The sequence below is a fragment of the Hyperolius riggenbachi genome, chromosome 3, assembly GCF_040937935.1.
Source record: "Hyperolius riggenbachi isolate aHypRig1 chromosome 3, aHypRig1.pri, whole genome shotgun sequence".
NCBI lineage: Eukaryota > Metazoa > Chordata > Amphibia > Anura > Hyperoliidae > Hyperolius > Hyperolius riggenbachi.
This window is the reverse complement of record NC_090648.1, coordinates 340,084,807-340,105,318: the sequence shown is the minus strand read 5'-3', so window position 1 is coordinate 340,105,318 and position 20,512 is coordinate 340,084,807. Positions and strand designations below refer to the sequence as shown.

The following is a 20,512-nucleotide window of genomic DNA, read 5'->3' as shown; positions in this document are numbered from 1 at the left end:
ACCGCCGTACTCAGGAAAAGTAGTATAATGTGTTTTGGGGTGTATTTTTACACATACCCATGCTGGGTGGGAGAAATTTCTATGTAAATGGACAATTGTGTGTAAAAAAATCAAACAATTGTCATTTACAGAGATATTTCTCCCACTTAGCATGGGTATGTGTAAAAATACACCCCAAAACGCATTATACTACTTCTCCTGAGTACGGCGGTACCACATGTGTGGCACTTTTTTACACCCTAAGTACGCTAAGGGGCCCAAAGTCCAATGAGTACCTTTAGGATTTCACAGGTCATTTTGCGACATTTGGTTTCAAGACTACTCCTCACGGTTTAGGGCCCCTAAAATGCCAGGGCAGTATAGGAACCCCACAAATGACCCCATTCTAGAAAGAAGACACCCAAAGGTATTCCGTACGGAGTATGGTGAGTTCATAGAAGATTTTATTTTTTGTCACAAGTTAGCGGAAAATGACACTTTGTGAAAAAAAACTATTAAAATCAATTTCCGCTAACTTGTGACAAAAAATAAAAACTTCTATGAACTCACCATACTCCTAACGGAATACCTTGGGGTGTCTTCTTTCTAAAATGGGGTCATTAGTGGGGTTCCTATACTGCCCAGGCATTTTAGGGGCCCTAAACCGCGAGGAGTAGTCTTGAAACAAAAATGACCTGTGAAATCCTAAAGGTACTCATTGGACTTTAGGCCCCTTAGTGCAGTTAGGGTGCAAAAAAGTGCCACACATGTGGTATCGCCGTACTCGGGAGAAGTAGTATAATGTGTTTTGGGGTGTATTTTTACACATACCCATGCTGGGTGGGAGAAATACCTCTGTAAATGACAATCTTTTGATTTTTTTACACACAATTGTCCATTTACAGAGGTATTTCTCCCACCCAGCATGGGTATGTGTAAAAATACACCCCAAAACACATTGTACTACTTCTCCCGAGTATGGCGATACCACATGTGTGGCACTTTTTTGCACCCTAACTGCGCTAAAGGGCCCAAAGTCCAATGAGTACCTTTAGGATTTCACAGGTCATTTTGAGAAATTTCGTTTCAAGACTACTCCTCACGGTTTAGGGCCCCTAAAATGCCAGGGCAGTATAGGAACCCCACAAATGACCCCATTTTAGAAAGAAGACACCCCAAGGTATTCCGTTAGTAGTATGGCGAGTTCATAGAAGATTTTATTTTTTGTCACAAGGTAGCGGAAATTGATTTTAATTGTGTTTTTTCACAAAGTGTCATTTTCCGCTAACTTTTGACAAAAAATAAAATCTTCTATGAACTCACCATACTCCTAACGGAATACCTTGGGGTGTCTTCTTTCTAAAATGGGGTCATTTGTGGGGTTCCTATACTGCCCTGGCATTTTAGGGGCCCTAAACCGTGAGGAGTAGTCTTGAAACGAAATTTCTCAAAATGACCTGTGAAATCCTAAAGGTACTCATTGGACTTTGGGCCCTTTAGCGCAGTTAGGGTGCAAAAAAGTGCCACATGTGGTATCGCCATACTCAGGAGAAGTAGTATAATGTGTTTTGTGGTGTATTTTTACACATACCCATGCTGAGTGGGAGAAAGATCTCTGTAAATGGACAATTGTGTGTAAAAAAAAATTAACAAATTGTCATTTACAGAGATATTTCTCCCACCCAGCATGGGTATGTGTAAAAATACACCCCAAAACACATTATACTACTTCTCCTGAGTACGGCAATACCACATGTGTGGCACTTTTTTGCAGCCTAGGTGCGCTAAGGGGTCCAAAGTCCAATGAGCACCTTTAGGCTTTACAGGGGTGCTTACAATTTAGCACCCCCCAAATTGTCAGGACAGTAAACACACCCCACAAATGACCCCATTTTGGAAAGTAGACCCTTCAAGGTATTCAGAGAGGGGCATGGTGAGTCCGTGGCAGATTTCATTTTTTTTTGTCGCAAGTTAGAAGAAATGGAAACTTTTTTTTTTTTTCTCACAAAGTGTCATTTTCCGCTTACTTGTGACAAAAAATAATATCTTCTATGAACTCACTATGCCTCTCAGTGAATACTTTGGGATGTCTTCTTTCCAAAATGGGGTCATTTGGGGGGTATTTATACTATCCTGGAATTCTAGCCCCTCATGAAACATGACAGGGGGTCAGAAAAGTCAGAGATGCTTGAAAATGGGAAAATTCACTTTTTGCACCATAGTTTGTAAACGCTATAACTTTTACCCAAACCAATAAATATACACTGAATGGGTTTTTTTTTAATCAAAAACATGTTTGTCCACATTTTTCGCGCTGCATGTATACAGAAATTTTACTTTATTTGAAAAATGTCAGCACAGAAAGTTAAAAAAAATCATTTTTTGCCAAAATTCATGTCTTTTTTGATGAATATAATAAAAAGTAAAAATCGCAGGAGCAATCAAATAGCACCAAAAGAAAGCTTTATTAGTGACAAGAAAAGGAGCCAAAATTCATTTAGGTGGTAGGTTGTATGAGCGAGCAATAAACCGTGAAAGCTGCAGTGGTCTGAATGGAAAAAAAGTGGCCGGTCCTTAAGGGGTAGAAAGCCCTAGGTCCTCAAGTGGTTAAACTTCCTGCCGGGCAGGAAGAAGTGAAGCATGTCGGAGACCAGACCAGCGTGGAGACGGAGCAGAGGTGTCCAGGGGACTTGCGCCGGCGGAGCAGGTAATGTATGCGGGGCGGGGAGCGGCGGCAGCACCACCACAGATTGTGAACGGTTTCATGCTGAAATCGGTTCACAATCTGTTTGCAGTAAAGGTGGCCATTCGATCAGAGAGGGATCTATCTGTTGGTCGAATCTGATGGCAAATAGACCAGTGTATGGCCACCTTTAGAGTTTATATATTTGTAAAACTTTTTTGGGATTTGACTTTATATCACTAGCTACTTTTTTTTCCCCCGCTTCTAGTTTCGCAAGTCGTTTTTGTTACATTCCCTATAATTCTTTAGTGCAGATGCAGTCCCCTCATTCTTTAGGACACTGAAGGCATTCCTTTTATAGTTCTTCATGTGTAAAACAGTATTATTTATCCATACTGGCCTTTTTTTAGATCTAGAATTTTTATTTCCATAAGGTATGTACATTCTACAATATTCATTCAGAATCTGTTTGAGTTAAAGGGACTCCGAGGAGTAATTAAAAACAAAATCGGAACTTACCTGGGGCTTTCTCACCAGGCCCTCTGCAGAAATCACGACTGGCGACACCGGGGCCGAGTGTCAGGCTGACACTTTCTGAACGATGACGCTCGGTTGCGGTTGCACAGTACTGTCACGCCGGCCGCCGCGATGACACGTAGCGGCCAGCGTGATGACGACGAGCGTCATCGTTCAGGAAGTGTCAGCCCGACACTCGGCCCCGGTGTTGCCGGTCGTGATTTCTGTGGAGAGACCATGAGAGGAGCCAGGGCGCCGGGGGACCTCACGACCTATGGTGGGCTGGAGAAAGCCCCAGGTAAGTTCCGATTTTGTTTTTAATTATCCCTTGGGGTCCCTTAATAAAAACTTAATTTGTTATCTATGCAAAAGAGTTTCTCTGTGTCACCTACAATGCTGTTTTCTGGAGCACTACATCAAAGAAACAGTGACAGACAGCTTCAGATATGGTTTGACTGCAGAAAGTTCAAATGGTCATTCGCTCTGCAAACCACATACTGCACGTGCAAACCGCGTATTTAAAACTATAAAACAGAGCAAACTGCAAATATGACAATATGATGCAATGCTATAAAAAAAGCAAAATAAAATAAAATGACTTTTCTTGGCTTACATTTTATTTCTTATCTGTACTACACATACAATTCATTATTTTATTTTATTTTGTTTTTTTTTTTCGCTTTAGTGTCATTTTAATTAAGTCACAAAGACAGACACTTGAGGAAGCTGCAAAATAAGCAAAGTGTGAAAAGTTATCTGCTACAAATTTACACTCTAGTGGCCAAAAGTGTTATTTAACTTATTAAAGTCTGAGGTTTTGCATCAACCTTTCCTCAGTTTCTATCTGTGCTGCTGTGTAACCACATGACACAGATTCAGGGAGGCAGCCCAGGAATGTTGTGCCTTACTCTCTGCACCAGGTGACTTGCTGATTGTTATTCTTCATGTAATGATTCATATAGTATTACAGCTAGTCCAGTCTCAGCAGAGTTGCATGAGAAACAACCCTGTCCAGGGACCATACCCAAAGGTAATGTTTACATAGTGTATCTTGAAAGATGAGGGAGTTGCTTGCAGTCTCCCAGGGTCCATGACAAGTGTCACCACTAGTAACTAGGTCACAGTCACCACCTGCATTTACTACACTAACCTGTATTTAACATTAATTGCAGTGCTGTGTGGAGCTGGATAGTCAGAATGAGGAAAAGTGCTACAGCTCACTTCCACGATATTATTGTAGCTTCCATCCAATTTATTCTATCCCTTTGCATTGTGTATCCCGAAGATCCCTATGTGCACTCTGTACAGGAGCATTCTGCCTACATCCTGTCTTAGGTGGCCATACATGATCCAAACAAACAGATTAATTTGGGGGGTTATACAATAACATTCTAAATTGTACAAAAAAAAAATAAGTAAACCTGAAATACATTGTTTTGGTTTAAAAAAAATAAAAATCAAACATATATGGTTACCTTTAAAGCCGACAAGTCCTAATCCAACTACTGTACGTGACAGTCCAAGGCTGATGTGTTGATACTGGTGGACATCACGGCTGAAATTTTATTCCCAGAAGGACTGGAGGTTTGCTCAGTGGCAGGATAGAAGCCATGGACATCACCGGTGCTTAGGAACCCATTAGGACAGTTCACACTGGCAGAGATGCGCAGCTGTTCACTCAGTTCAGCAGCAGGTGGTGCTGAAAGCTTGAGCATCACCTTTGTGTGAATGGGGTCTTAGAACATTACTGCAGACACAACTAGATATTCCTGCTTTATCAGTATGATTGGCTTAACAAGCTCATATAAATGATCTTTATGTTCTTCTGCTTGCTGAACAGACACTTTCTGGTCGTGATATAGAGTACCACATTACCAATGCCAGCATAATATATTTTGATGACCTCAATAATGGAACATCTCTACTGACACGAATAGGAGAGAACCTCATAATTTTGTATGGCTCCTCCTCCCCAAGCATAGAGAGCAAGGTAAGGAAATAAAGATATTTTACTAGGTTTACTGCATTGTGCATAACCAGAGTATGTTTTTTCAACGTCATTCTTAACTCTAAAATGTATTGGTTATCAGCCATAAATCTTGCTGTAACTATATGTAAGTGTGCATGCGTATATGAGAAAGATATATAGATTTATTTATTTTCTCAAATGTTGAAAATAACTGCCATGATAATGGTTTGGTGAAGATGGGGAGCCTTCACTAACCATTAATAGCAGTTACAGCACTGCTGCAGTGCACATTACTGACCTGAAGAAGTGGCGTTTCACTTGTGAAACGCATTGGGATCTATTATGCTCAATAGACCCATTTCATCTGACACATTGTTGGTTGATAATTTTATGGCGGTACAGGTGGTCACTTACCTTGGAAACCAATCTTCTCATCTTGACTGTACACCAGCTCATAGTAGCATATGTGACTAGGATTACATATCTAATTGATAATATATAGCTACAGCCACATGTGGGAAGAGTATTCTGTATCATGCATGGGTGGTGGGTCTTGAGCCACAGAGTCACCCTGTACACAGTTTTTTTTTTCCCTATCCGTTTATGGAACATGTGGATGAACAAGAAAACTGAATTTAAATGCTGAGTTACTTTGTGGCATGAATGTTGGCTCAAAAAGAGGAATCCTATTGCTTAACTACACTGGAGCACCAAATGTGAAAGTTGAGATTGTTTTATTGGATGTGGATACATTTGGTGCACCATATGCTAAAGACAAACTTAGCTATTCTATATAAAAGAGAGCTTTAATACGGACAGTGCACCATTTTACAAGTGATTGTTTGTCATTTATACAGAAGGTCCTCCTACATCCCTTCTTCTGACGCTTGTTCATTTTGTTTAGGACCAAGCCAGATTTGTAGGTGGAAAGCATATAATAGAATGGGACTACATTGCTTCAAATGGAATAATACACATGATATCTGAACCTCTAAAAGCCCCACCGGCACCAATAGTAAGTACATTTTTTAATGGTTCGTAATCGATTGTACCCATCAATGGAGATTATCATATTTTTCAGACTATAAGATGCACTTTTTCTCCCCCAAAAGTGGGGAGAAAAAGTTACTGCGTCTTATAGTCCGAATGTAACAGTCCTACCTACCTTGGTGCTTGTTTCCTTGTGTAGTAAATGATCCTAATAAGGTTCGCAGAGGGGTGGCAGCTGCACGATCCAGACGGTTTCTAAGCACCATAGGAGAAGGCGCTGTAATTATCCACAATGTTGATCTTGCCCAGTAGCGTGATCCCAGCTGACAAGTAAATCTTCAGCCGTTATAATGGCAGAGTCCTCAAAGGCTTCCATACTGCCTTGTTTTCTTGCGTCACCCTATGACCCCGGCGCGCGTGTGCGGCAAGTCATGAGAGAGTGCAAGTAAACAAGGCAGTACGGAAGCCTCTGAGGCCCGCCGCTCTAGCGGCTGAAGATGTGCTTTTCAGCTGGAATCACGCTGCTGTGGGGCTGAAGCTGGGCAAGTTCTAAGGACCAGCATTGTAGAGGATTACAGCGGCTGCTCCTATGCCACAGAAACACTGTGGATCTCGCTGCTGTGGGGAACGCTTGGCGAGATTGAAGATCAAAGGACCAGCCTTGTGGATGATTACAACGGCTGAATGGCTGCTGCTGTGCTGCTTAGGAACACTGTGGATCATACTGGTGCTGCTGATGTCACCCAACTGTGCACCTCATTAGGATCATTTACACAGCATGGACAACCAGACCGGACCCAGCTACTGCCACCCAGGCTGGTGAGATCTCCTTTAATGCAATTGTATTGGTTAGTTAGTGTAGCTGGGGAAGAGGGGTGGGGATAGTTTAGTGCAGTGTAGCTGGGACAGGGGGTGGGGGTGTTAGCAGGGGTTTGTGTAGTGTAGCTGGGAGGAGGGGGGGCAGCAGGGGTTAGTGAAGTGTAGTTTAGTATAGTTTTGAGTCCGCCAGGAGAAAAGCGCAATATAAATGTTATTTTTCTTGTCTTGTAGTTTGTGGAGGCAGCAGGGGTTATAGTGTAGCTTAGACAAAGACATCTTGGGGGGGGAGAAAAGGTCCATAAGACACTCCTGGACCATGGATGCACCCAGGTTTAGTATATTTTATTTTCCCTGGTTTTTGCCTTCTAAACTCAGGTGCGTATTACAGTCCAGAGAGTCTTATAGTCAGAAAAAATATGGTATTTATAACCAATCCTATTAGAATTTCTGATTGCTCAAATGTTTTTTCACAAATTTGTTGAGCAATCTGAGTGCTAACTGGAAAGACTAGGTTTAGGCGAGCAGGTCTGTTGGTTGCTATGAAGACAGGAGCAGGGAGAGTTAGACCTCCCTTTAGGAAAAGACAAGACTGATCATCCAGGAAACTCCAAATGACCAATCGGACACAATTCGTATTAGTCAAGTCTTTTTGGTGGGACCAGCAAGCATTCAGTAGTTAGGAAAGTATAATATACTCATTTCTGTAGAGCAATAAGAGCCTTTGTTAATTGTTACTTTGCATGGTATCTTTCTGGCTAGGTCCTACATGCTGGGCATGGAGCAGGCATCTTTTTTGGCATCGTCTTTGTCATTGGCTTACTGGCATTAGGAATATATGCCTACAAGAAGTTTGGCAGGAAAGATTTCCAGTTTCAGCAGTTTCACGAGGTAACATTGAAAAAGTATTTGGGAGAGAGTTTTATTTGGTGTCTGTCATTAATACCTTTAGAGTTTAGCATAGCACATTGTTTCTTATAAATGTCAGTATGTGGTAATTAAAGATGTTGTGGTACTGTAAAATGTCACACACAGCCACACTGACTACAGCAGAGGACCCCATAAATCTACACTGTTTACTGACACCAACAAAGCCACTCACTCACTAAGCTCCTTGTGACACAAGTCACATATCACTGGACCTGTGACTTCAGTACTGTAAATACCACCACACAGATATTTATCAAGCCTGGCAAGATAAGAACGCTGACAAGTCATTCTAAAACACAAACCAGTACAGCTTTCCTCTGAAATATTTACAGTGAAATACAACTACATTTCTGCCAGGATTATGTAAACTGTAAGGTAAATCTGGGAAAATGTGATAGCCCAGCCATGTACTTGCTGGAACATGTCACAGGGATAATCTGCTCTGATGTCTATTTATACTGCTGTTTATTCAAAGAGTGCCAATATATTCCAGAGTGTATTGAATTAGTCACAACAGTTTTTCTCAGAGGAGCTTCCAATCAGATGACTCTATCAAAGACAGAAATATACATACTAGGATCCATTTACTTTATGCACAAGACACATGGGTTGCCTATGTTGTGTCTTTAAAAAAAGTGTTAACTAGATAGATTTTCTGTATGTGACAGGCCATATATACTGGGGAAAAAAGGTACGGTATTTGGCATGGTGAATTTGGGAGCAAGCTCCTGATAGAGTACCATCAAAGCAATTATCAATATTTTTCTATATTGTCTTTTCATCTGTGTTTCAGTGCATCTCTCTTGCTTATCACCTAACCTTTATAGATCCTGAAATACACTGTGTAATAATGTTGCATATATGGTGCTCTTTGTGTATTTCAGGATGATGATGATAAACCCGCTGTGTCTGGCTTTGATGAGCCTCCATTACCAAACATTGCCAACCCCATGTATGAAAGTGTTACAACCTCCACCAGTCTCCCTGAGCCCAAAGCTGAGCCAATGTATCGTGCATTCTCTGTAAGTTGATTTACATTGTGTGTGTGTGTGTGTGTGTGTGTGTGTGTGTGTGTGTGTGTGTGTGTGTGTGTGTATATATATACATACACACACACCATAGTCTAATGCAGTTGGAGGGGGGGGCAATTCATTTTTCTGAGCTTTCGGGATGTGGGAGGAAAATGGAGTGCCCAAAGGAAACTAACACAAACTCCATATGTAAAAAGTGTCCTGGCCCAGATTGAACTCTAGCGCGGCAAGGCAAGAATGCTATCCTCGAGGGATGAGTGTCACAAAACGTGAAACTGTACCGGCGTGTGTGAGTGGTGGGCTGGGGCAGAGATTTTATTTACTGAACTCGCTGCGCTCCATACTCCTGACCCTTCCACTGGAACGTCCCCTGTGAAAGCAGAATCATCTGGCAGATGGAAAGCAGCTTGCAGTGCAGTGAGACAGGTACAGTGGCTTGCAAAAGTATTCGGCCCCCTTGACGGTTTCCACATTTTGTCACATTACTGCCACAAACATGAAACAACTTTATTGGAATTCAACGTGAAAGACCAATACAAAGTGGTGTACACATGAAAAGTGAAACAAAAAAATCATACAGGATTTCAAACATTTTTTTTTACAAATAAATGACTGCAAAGTGGGGTGTGCATAATTATACAGCCTCCTTTGGTCTGAGTGTAGTCATTTGCACATAGACATTGCCTGATGAGTGCTAATGACTAAATAGAGTGCACCTGTGTGTAATCTAATGTCAGTACAAATACAGCCGCTCTGTGATGGCCTCAGAGGTTGTCTAAGAGAATATTGGGAGCAACAACACCGTGAAGTCCAAAGAACACACCACACAGGTCAGGGCTAAAGTTATTGAGAAATTTAAAGCAGACTTAGGCTACAAAAAGATTTCCAAAGCCTTGAACATCCCACGGAGCACTGTTCAAGCGATCATTCAGAAATGGAAGTAGTATGGCAGAACTGTAAACCTACCGAGACAAGGCCGTCCACCTAAACTCACAGGCCAAACAAGGAGAGTGCTTATCAGAAATGCAGTCAAGAGGCCCATGGTGACTCTGGATGAGCTGCAGAGATCTACAGCTCAGGTGGGGGAATCTGTCCATAGGACAACTATTAGTCGTGCGCTGCACAAAAGTTGGCCTTTATGGAAGCGTGGCAAGAAGAAAGCCATTGTTAACAGAAAAGCGTAAGAAGTCCTGTTTGCAGTTTGCCACAAGCCATGTGGGGGACACAGCAAACGAGGAAGAAGGTGCTCTGGTTAGATGAGACTAAAATGGAACTTTTTGGCCAATGCAAACCGCTATGTGGTTCACATCACTCTGAACACACCATCCCCATTGTCAAATATGGTTGTGGCAGCATCATGCTCTGGGGGTGCTTCTGCTTCAGTAGGGACAGGGAAGCTGGTCAGAGTTGATGGGAAGATGTATGGAGCCAAATACAGGGCAATCTTGGAAGAAAACCTCTTGGAGTCTGAAAAAGACTTGAGACTGGGGCGGAGGTTCACCTTCCAGTGAGACGACCCTAAACATAAAGCCAGGGCAACAATGGAATGGTTTAAAACTAAACATATCCATGTTTTAGAATGGCCCAGTCAAAGTCCAGATCCAAATCCAATCGAGAATCTGTGTCAAGATCTGAAAACTGCTGTTCACAAACGCTGTCCATCTAATCTGACTGAGCTGGAGCTGTTTTGCAAAGAATGGGCAAGGATTTCAGTCTCTGGATGTGCAAAGCTGGTAGAGACATACCCTAAGGCCCTGTTCAGACTATGCGAGTTTGCAGAACGCAGAGATGCAAAGAAAACGCAAGTTGAAAAATGCATGCGTTTTCTTGCGTTCAAATGCGTTTTCTATTGCGTTTTTCACACAGGAAACAGTAAAGAATTATGGGAAATGCAGAGGGAAACTTGTGCAAAAAACGCAATACTACGCATTTTTGATACACGTCCAGAGACTATCCTTGTGTACGTTTCTGTGCGTACCGCACAGAACTGCATGCAGCAATGCGGACAAGAAACGTATGCGAACCAGTCTATTTGAAAAACATTACTAGCCGTTTCTATGCGGAAACTCGGCCCGTATGTGTTCTCTAAAAACGTCTAGGAACGCTCATAGTCTGAACGGGGCCTTAAAGACTGGCAGCTGTAATTGCAGCAAAAGGTGGTTCTACAAAGTAGTGACTCAGGGAGCTGAATAATTACGCACACCCCACCTTGCAGTTATTTTTTTTTTTTTTTTAATGTTTGGTGTACATGTGAGAAGTGGAACGAAAATTATACATGATTCCACTTTGTATTGGTCTTTCACGTGGAATTCCAATACAATTGATTAATGTTTGTGGTAATATGACAAATTGTGGAAAACTTCAAGGGGGACGAATACTTTTGCAAACTACTGTAAATTAACTCTCTGCCATCTGCTTGCACACATAGTTACAGTTTACTTTCTAGCAAAATTGTGCTCACTCATCCTTACTGTTTCAGGGTATAGAAATGTGGTGCAGTGATTAGTATTCCATGACCAGTTCAGGTGATCAATGTGCAGACATGCCTGTTGGGCTCTCTGCTTAGCAGCATGTTCGGTCTATTTTATGTAGTTTTTAGAAAGCAAACTTTTTTGTTTTCATTTTAGTAAGAGGGCTTTTTGGTTCATTGCAGCCCCTTACACACTCCTAGGAGTTCTGGTTCACCATGAGCTTGCTGGGCGATCTGTAGCTCTGGGTGTATCAAGTTTTACTCCATAGAGCCACAATAATTCATGCCATGCACGGATGAGGATCAACCAATCCAAAACAGTCTGTATGCATGTTGGATTAATGTGGCTCTGTTATATTAAAAAGCTGACACATTCTAGCATTGCAGTGGATCTGGAGGTGTGTTTAGCTCACAGGGACAACAATGGATAATTTGCAATAATTCAGGTTGGAGTGAGATCTAAGATGTCTCCCAGTGCATCACTTTGTTTTAAGAAAGCAAACTTTTGTTTACATAGTGTTCTGCCCCTGTGTGAATACAGTAAAAATAAGCCAAGAAAATTCCCAGGGAAGTTAAATGCAGTAAATAGGCAAACAATCTATTCTATTAATTCTGATGGTTTATACATAGGCTCCATGGTATGCCAGCTAAGGTGTTATTTCGCTGTTACTACTAATCTTCCCGTGAGTGTAGTTACCATCTAGAGAAAGCTGAGTAGCTTGCATAGAATTTCATGAGTGAAATGTTTCGTACTTGGCCAGCAGAACAGTGTGCAGGGAACTATGACGTACCAGTGGCAGAAGAGAGAGAGTGCCTATTTAAAGTGCAGCCTATTAAATTTCGGAAGGCTTCCAGGGCTCACGCAGTGAAACCTTTGCCAATTAGTCACAATGCCTAAATCATGCACAGTACAAATCATCAGAGCCAATTACATATTGACATAAGTGTTAAGTCAAAATGACATTTAGTGCTGCAGCTGATCTACAGGCCAAGTGACAAAAAGCAGTTAATATACCGGTAGTTATTTAAAAAAAACAAAAAGTATTTTTAGTCATATAAATAGGTCAGTATTGCTTTCCAAGCTGTTAGGCTAAAATCTAATAGCCAGAAATTATTATTAGAAATAGTATTAATTATATCCAGAAATCATGATCTTCAAATTTCTCTGCGTCTGTTCCCCTGCCTGACACCAGTTTCTACCCTTGCTTCTTTTGAAAATGGAGAAGTGAAAAGTCTGCTTACCTGAAGCTTCTTGAAGCCCTGTAGCCATACAATTTCTCTGTTTCCTTCTGGTCCGCTTCGTTGTGCTGCTGTGCCCCCGAAAGCTAGTCGACTAGACCAGTTGCAAGCTACTGTGCATGCACAATCCTGGCCACGTGCCTCCTCGGGCCGCATGCACAACAGAGCGGAGGAAACTTAATGATCTGTAAAATAATGGGGGGGGGGGGGGGGGCTAGAAGAAGCCCCAGGTAAGTAAAATAGAACTTGCTCCCCATCTCAGGTTTGTGTATATGGCTTAACGTATATCCTCGGGTATGGGTTGAGAAATTTAGGTCTGATTCAGTGAAGAAAGGCATATGGCTCGACTTGTGTGAGAGTCACACCTACATTTACGACTTGTAGCTGGTAAAAGGGATCTCTCTCCACCATTCCCCATTTTAATGGCCAATTTGACCACTTCCATGTAGTATGAGAGCCAGTAGATTTTGAGCACTATAAGCTGATTGTGTAGGTAGGCTCTCATACTACATGAAGTGGTAAAATTGGCCAATAAAAAAATGGATGTGTGTACATGCCCTTAAAAGGAAGTAATGTCTTTCTCCCTTTCATACATGTTTGAGAGTTATTTAAAAGGTTTAATGTGGGTGCTGGAACACATCAGGTGTGCACTGTAAGGTGTTACATAAAAAGGTACAGAGCTCTTCATGCACACTATAAGTGAGGGAACTAATGCATGGAGCGCACACTCATGTGGGAGGATAGGCCCTCATCGTCAGCAGTCCCATTAAAAAAAAAAAAGCAGCCTGGGATGTGCATGCAAAAATTAAGGAAATCTAATGGCTGCATCTATAAATCCTTTTTACAGTGTTGATAACGTAATGGTTGTGCTTAGATTTTGGACTTAATGGTTTGAGCCACGCCTGCAATAAGCATGCAGTCAGAAGAACAAGAACACAATCTACACATTTTCTGAGCCTGTAACTAATTGTCCTCCCGTCACTACAGGCTAATTTTAACGGTCTTAAGTTACTTGAGTAAGTTCATCCCATACAGCACTATAACTGCATAGCTATGGTCCGTACCATTCATGTTCTGAATTGTGTTACCATATTGAAGTATTCCTCTGTGTCAAGCTCCATGTAAAGTCCACTGACAATACAGTCAGTATGGATCGACTTGGACATAGGCCTCAATTCACTAAGCTTATCTCCTGTCTTTAATAACTCTTCTAGAGTTGTTACCATGGTGATAAGGCATGTAGTATTCAGGAAAATTTTTACCTCAGGCAAACCTAAAGTTAACTCTTCTGTCTTTAAGGTAACTCTTTAATCCTTAAAATAACTCCAGAGTTAAAGACAGGATGTTCATTAACTGCGTGTGAAAATAACTACAGAGGAGGTAAATTAACTACAGAGGAGAGTAACGTAAGGAATGAAGAGATAAGATAACTCTCTCACCTTGCCTTATTATCTCCAGCATGATCTTAGTGAATTGAGGCCATAGTGTCACTCTCTGCCCACCTTCCCCTTGCCAGACTATCCTTCTTCATGTGAAGGAAAGGTGGGTGGTACAGTTACGTCACTAGGGTGGCCACTACAACAAAGTCAAGCTCAGACAAATGTGCACAGATTTGAATTTGCACAGCGCTGGACATTGGGGAATGCCAGAACACCAAGCAGGGGCGTTGCTAGGATCCTAAAAGATCGGGGGCACTCATGGGCACCACCAGAAGGACCTGTGGCGCGCGTAGCGTGCCGTGGCAAAAATGGGTGTGGCCTGCAGTGTGTGGGCATGGCCATGGGTGGGACCAAATTAAATGAACTTAACAGTGGTGTAACCTAATAATAATAATGGGCCTGCCAATCAAAATGTTGGATGTAGCCCCCTATCCTTTATATAGTTTATCAGTGTAGGCTTAGATTAAAGATGCATACACACATTCAAGTTTGACTGGTCAATCACTGACCAATTTGACCAACTGTATGTAGTATGAGCGTTAACAGACTATAAACAGAGCTGAGATCTCATAATACCTATAAGTAGTAAAATTGGCTATTCAAAATTGTATGTGTGTACCAGGCTTTACAGTTAATACTGTAGGGATGAGGTGGCAGGGATGAGCACACAACACAGCTGGTTTACAATCAGTACAGGCCCAGAGTAACAGCTTATACTGTACATACTGGAGGTAGCAGAGATCAGCACACGCTGCAGCTAGTTTACTCTCACTACAGGCACAGAGTAACAGATGATACTGTACATACAGGTGGTAGCAGGGATCAGCACACGCTGCAGTTAGTCTACTATCAGTCCAGGCACAGAGTAACAGGTTATACTGTACATACTGGAGGTAGCAGAGCTCAGCACACACTGCAGCTAGTTTACTATCAGTACAAGCCCAAAGTAACAACTTATATTGTACATACTGGACATACTGGAGGTAGCAGAGATCAGCACACACTGCAGCTAGTTTTCTCTCACTATAGGCACAGAGTAACAGATTATACTGTACATACAGGTGGTAGCAGGGATCAGCACACGCTGCAGCTAGTCTACTATCAGCCCAGGCACAGAGTAACAGGTTATACTGTACATACTGGAGGTAGCAGAGATCAGCACACGCTGCAGCCAGTTTACTATCAGTACAAGCCCAGAGTAACAACTTATACTGGACATATTGGAGGTAGCAGAGATCAGCACAGCTACTGCAGCTAGTTTGGGCACAGAGTAACAGCTTATACTGACATACTGTACATGCAACATGGAGGTTGGGGCACAGATACATACACACAAAATGGGGAATAGAGGAGGGCCACAGACACACACACCGTGACACAAACTTTTGGGTACAGCGGAGGGGGCATAGAGGAGGGGGCACAGACAGACACACACAACGTGACACAAACACACATACAGAGACACACACACACTTGGCACAGAGGAGGAGGCACAGACAGACAGACACACACAACAAGCCAGGCAGAGTATATACATACCTCCTCCCCGTCTGGAGTCTCTGCAGTCTGCCACACACAGGGTTAACACCAGCTTCCGAGACTGCATTCTCCCGGGGTCCTGACCTCCTGGCTGGATCTGGCTGTAGCTGTTCTTCTCCCCCAACGGATGGCTCTGCAGCAGAGGCTTGTTCAATCGCTCTTCAAGCCTTTCAGTCATGCTGCAGAGCTGAGCTTCTCCCTCAATGTTCCCGCGCTGGCAGTGAGGTGGGAGGAGGGGCCATCTCTGGCTGTGTCTGTGTGAGGAGTCCAGCGCTGCTGCAGGCTGAATCCAACTCCTCACACCAGTCTGCCATGAGGGTCTACGGGGGGGGGCAGCGGGCACCAGGCAGGCAAAAGGCATCTCCTCTACATGTGCAGGGGCGGAGCTACTCAAGCTCCACGACTCCAGCCCCCTGCCTTTTAATGCAACTCCACACTCCCTGCCAGGTGCTCCGCTTCTGATTGGGGCAGGGGGCGGAAGTGGATACCGGATGCTGCCTGTCACATTTTGCAGGTGATGTCGGGAGCCGGAAGATTTTGGCGGCTGCTGTATCGAGTGAACAGCAGCCACGTTTGTTGCTAAATCATTATACATTGGGGGCACTTGTGTTGGGCGCCCCATAAAATAGATTGGGGGCACCCTAAGGCCATATTGGGGCACGTGTCCCCTAAAATAGGGCTAGCGACGCCCCTGACACCAAGTACAATCAGTGCTGCATGGGACCATGCTTCAGCATGGCAGGTTCAAGAAATGGCAAGTTAGCAACATAATTTCTGTATTCATCTCACATTGGGTCTCCATGACTACAATTCTGTATTTACTGGTCTTTAGGGCCCTTTTCCACCTGCAATAGCTAGCGTTCATGCTGAACGCTAGCGATTGCTGAATCGCAAAACCGGCGATTCCCCCGACGTTTGCGGCCGCGATTTTGCTATGCACTGCATAGCAAAATCGCGGCAATTATCGCTCCGCCGCGCGTTCGCGTTCCCGACAAAAGCGAATTGCGGTAGTGGAAATGACCTACCGCGATTCCTATGTTAAAAAGCAAACCGTAGCGATTGTAAAATCGCTAGCGGTTTGCGGTTTTGCGATTCAGCCAGCGCAAACGCGCTGGTGGAAAAGGGCCCTTAGTAACTAAGCAGGCCACAACATATTGGGAGGTAAAAGTAAAACAAATGACCATATTTTCAGAATAATGTTGATATTTTTCCTCAAAGCACACAATTCTTTTGAAAAACAATGGCCTCAATTCACTAAGCTTAACTCCTGTCTTTAATAACTCTTCTGAGCTGTTTTACAGTTATCACAAAGACAGGAGTTAAGCTTAGTGAATTGAGGCCATTATCTGTAAATAAACAGTTAGTGCCAATCTTCACTACAGGTTTGCATAAGAAAAATCTGCAAATATTTGCATGCATAATCACAACTTCCTCCTTCCTTGTAAAATATATGTGAATGTTTGCATTTCACCTGTGGAGTCATTGAGACCATTATACATGACTCAGATGTGAACTAGTGTAGCATGCGAAAAAATGTAGCAGGCTGTAAGACCTGGAACCCATTAGCAGCTCATTTCTAAGCACCAATGATTTGTAAAGCTCTTGCTAATGCAATGCTATGGAGGATTTTTTTTTTAAAAATCACATCCCTAAAGTGGAATCACACCCATTGCTAAACCTTAGCAAGAGCTTTTCAAATCACAAGCGCTTAGTAACGTACTGCTAGTGGGTTCCAGCCCTCAGTGGTTTTTTCCCAGGGTAAAAAAACTCAAATGAAAATTTGCTTTAATTAATGCATACTAACCCATGTATTTTTATTGACATGCGAATTTGGGCACAAGGAAACAAAAAGATTCACATTTAGTGGAAACTCGGTCTCAAGAGATTTAAAATACTGTATGCAAGCTTATGCATATGCCAAATAAACCCCAAGTAGCCTACTGACCACGGACTACTGAGAGATGGTTTATAAGCTACCATTAATTACAGGTCAGCATCCGCTTCATCTGATCTGGAATAATCGGGCAGGACCCATACTTGTGTAACACCAGTCAGAATGGACTGAACGTATGCATTCTGAATGGACTAATGTGAACTCATAATTTGCTTTACATAGGATCCATTCACATCCATGCCAATCCATTTTGTTTAATTACGCTAAACAAAAACATTTTGAGTAGTGTGAACCAGGCCTAAGTATTATTAGAACTGATGATCCATGTAAAAGAATGGGCTCATTCACATCTAATACAAATTTTCACATGTGGGAAAAAAGGTTTGTTGCACAGTTTTGGACGCATGTGTTTTTCACATTTCAAGCACTTATTGTCCAGAAAACTGCAAGTTTGATCCCTGACTAAAACTGACTGTGATGTATTCTGTAGTCCACCAGACAGATCTGCAACTCAGATGGAAGTACATTAAATCCAGGAGTTTATATTGAATAATCCAGGTAACATGTCTCAGGCTACAACATAAGTATGGAAGTAAAAAAAAAAAAAAAATGATGATCATCTCGCCAACCATTTCCTTTGACGTTGCCTCTGTAAAGAGACTTGAAACCTCCCTGGTAGCATATTGTTTAAAACTTGTTAGGCCTCGAACCCACTAGCAGTACGCTACTAAGCGCTTGTCATGTGAAAAGAACTTGCTAATGTAATGCTATGGGTGTGATCCTACTTGAGTAATGTGATTATGTAAAAATCCCCTATAGCATTGCATTAGCAAGAGCTTTTCAAATCACTGGCGCTCAGCAAAGGTCGCTAGAGGGTAGAGACCTTACCAGTGAATGATTTCTAAGGTCTTTTTCAAACAAATTAACTAAGAGGAATGATGATTAACTGGATCACCTCTCCAAAGACAGAAGGTGACCAGGACCTTCTCTTTATAGAAAGAGAAGACACATGGATTCATACCCTTGGCACACTGCTAAGTCAGGGCTGGATTTGTATTATTTACCACCCAAGGCCACTGTCAGCATCCGCCCCCTTTCAGTATAGTTGGTTAGATGACCTCTCCCTCCAGTATAGGTATCCTGTGGTGCCCTAGGCCATGGCCTATGCGGCTTAAGCTTAAGTCCAGCCCTGGACAGAGTAACACATAGCATGCTGGGCAACTTGTGCGTTTAACATATGCGGTGAAGCATACTTTCATCTTACTGTATAGTTGCATGGCTAACACGTAGTGTGATTTTTCAGCACAGTTGCGGTGGTATCACAGCACAATGTGAAAGGACCATTTAATTGTATATCTATGATCTCTTATCTGCACATTAGGTCTGACTACTATAACTTTATCAGACAATTTTGTGAAGACCAGTACAAGTGTACTAAAACAATTTGCTTATATTGTTACCTTTTATGACTGTTTACATGCAAAACACTTGTAGTTACACAATTTAGCAGGATTAACCGGTATCAGTGTTTTCACAGGGAAGTCACATACTTCAGAATAGGTTATTAATGAATTATTTGTCCTTTCTTTCAGGACTCTGATGAACCGTTGGTCTCTATTGGTGGTCTAATCAAATAGAAAACAGAAAATGATTTAGTTTTGTTCACAAGAACAGTGACATCAGATTTCCTTATGCAATAAGAGGAATTGAAACAAAATCAGTTGGCAAAACCATCTCGACCAATAAAATAAAGCAAAGCTATGTGATTATAAATATAGCAATCTTTCCTTGTCTACATGTACAGTTTCTGCTTCTGTATAGAAGAAGGAGCCTTGCTCTGTAAGATTTCACCAGCTTACCTGGTCTTTTTCTGTGAAATTGTAAATAAACATTTTAATAAATAATTATTTAATGTGACTTTTTATTACAGAACATCTGTTCTAAAGTAAAAAAAACACCAGACATGCACATACATTATTATAAACACACACACACACACACACACACACTAAACCTCAGCCAGGAACCGCAAAAACCCTACCTAAGGAGGCTCTAGTATGTCAATTTGCATCTCCTTTATGGAAGTCCAGTGCTGCCCACTCTGGAACAGGTGACCTTTTTTTGGGCAGATAGATGGCTCAATTTCCGGCAGGTCCAATCTGGTTTCAATAGTTTCTCGTTAATCGATTTTCTGAGCCCTTCTATACGAATTGATCAGAAAAACGATCGAAAATCAGATTGGACCTGTCAGAAATGATCTATCAAGCCATGTATCTGCTGAAAAAACTCATTGTGCATTTCCAGGATTACTCCCACTCCTCCTAATGTGTGTGAGCACACTCTCAAGGCACAGAAAGCCATAAGGCCCTATTCACCTTTACCTACAATGGATATAGGAGGGTGAAGAAGCAGCTGGTATTGTAATTTCTTAGTATAAGTGGTATAGGTGGTATCACTCAACCCAGGAAATGGAAGGTTAAGACCTTCCCACAGAGATCCTGGGGAGCAATTCCAATAAGATGGAATTATATTACAATACATGTTGTGATTTCATTAGGCCTAGACATGTGTTTATTTGATAATTTGGGTGTTGGTATAGCTTCTATTGTTGACCTTGTGTTATTTTTGATACTGTAATATCTAAATATGTGTGCCAACAATATATAAAATCTACTACAAAATTTACTATGTAAATATAACCACAATATGATAGAGCAAACTAAGGAAATTAACCCAGACTCACTCATTATAACAATAGAAACCATCAATACTATTCTTTCCTTCAAAACTCAATGAATAACACACCTACTACCATATCATACTGGCTGAATTGTGCCCACTCAACGTTCCATCAGAATCAAGAACAATTAATAAAGTTCTCTACGTCTCCAAATTATTATCCACAATATTCTTCTATTCTGTTATTGATTGTTTGCCACCATTGATCGACCGTCTGCATATATAAATGACTGTTTGTTATACTTGAACACATACTCTGTGAAACATCCAACTTTATG

General features: G+C 42.0%; 1 protein-coding gene across 2 annotated transcripts in view; it reads left to right on the top strand.

The window, feature by feature from the left end:
- STAB2 (stabilin 2) overlaps positions 1 to 19,399 on the top strand; it is a 215,994-nt gene extending 196,595 nt beyond the window's left edge. For both annotated transcript variants that reach the window (XM_068276928.1, XM_068276927.1), the window contains 5 exons: positions 5,019 to 5,168; positions 6,052 to 6,162; positions 7,716 to 7,844; positions 8,768 to 8,905; positions 19,088 to 19,399. In XM_068276928.1, coding sequence (XP_068133029.1) covers positions 5,019 to 5,168; positions 6,052 to 6,162; positions 7,716 to 7,844; positions 8,768 to 8,905; positions 19,088 to 19,132 — 573 coding nt within the window. In that variant the 3' untranslated portion in view covers positions 19,133 to 19,399. The remainder of the gene's footprint in view (positions 1 to 5,018; positions 5,169 to 6,051; positions 6,163 to 7,715; positions 7,845 to 8,767; positions 8,906 to 19,087) is intronic.
- The last annotated feature ends 1,113 nt before the right edge of the window (positions 19,400 to 20,512 follow it).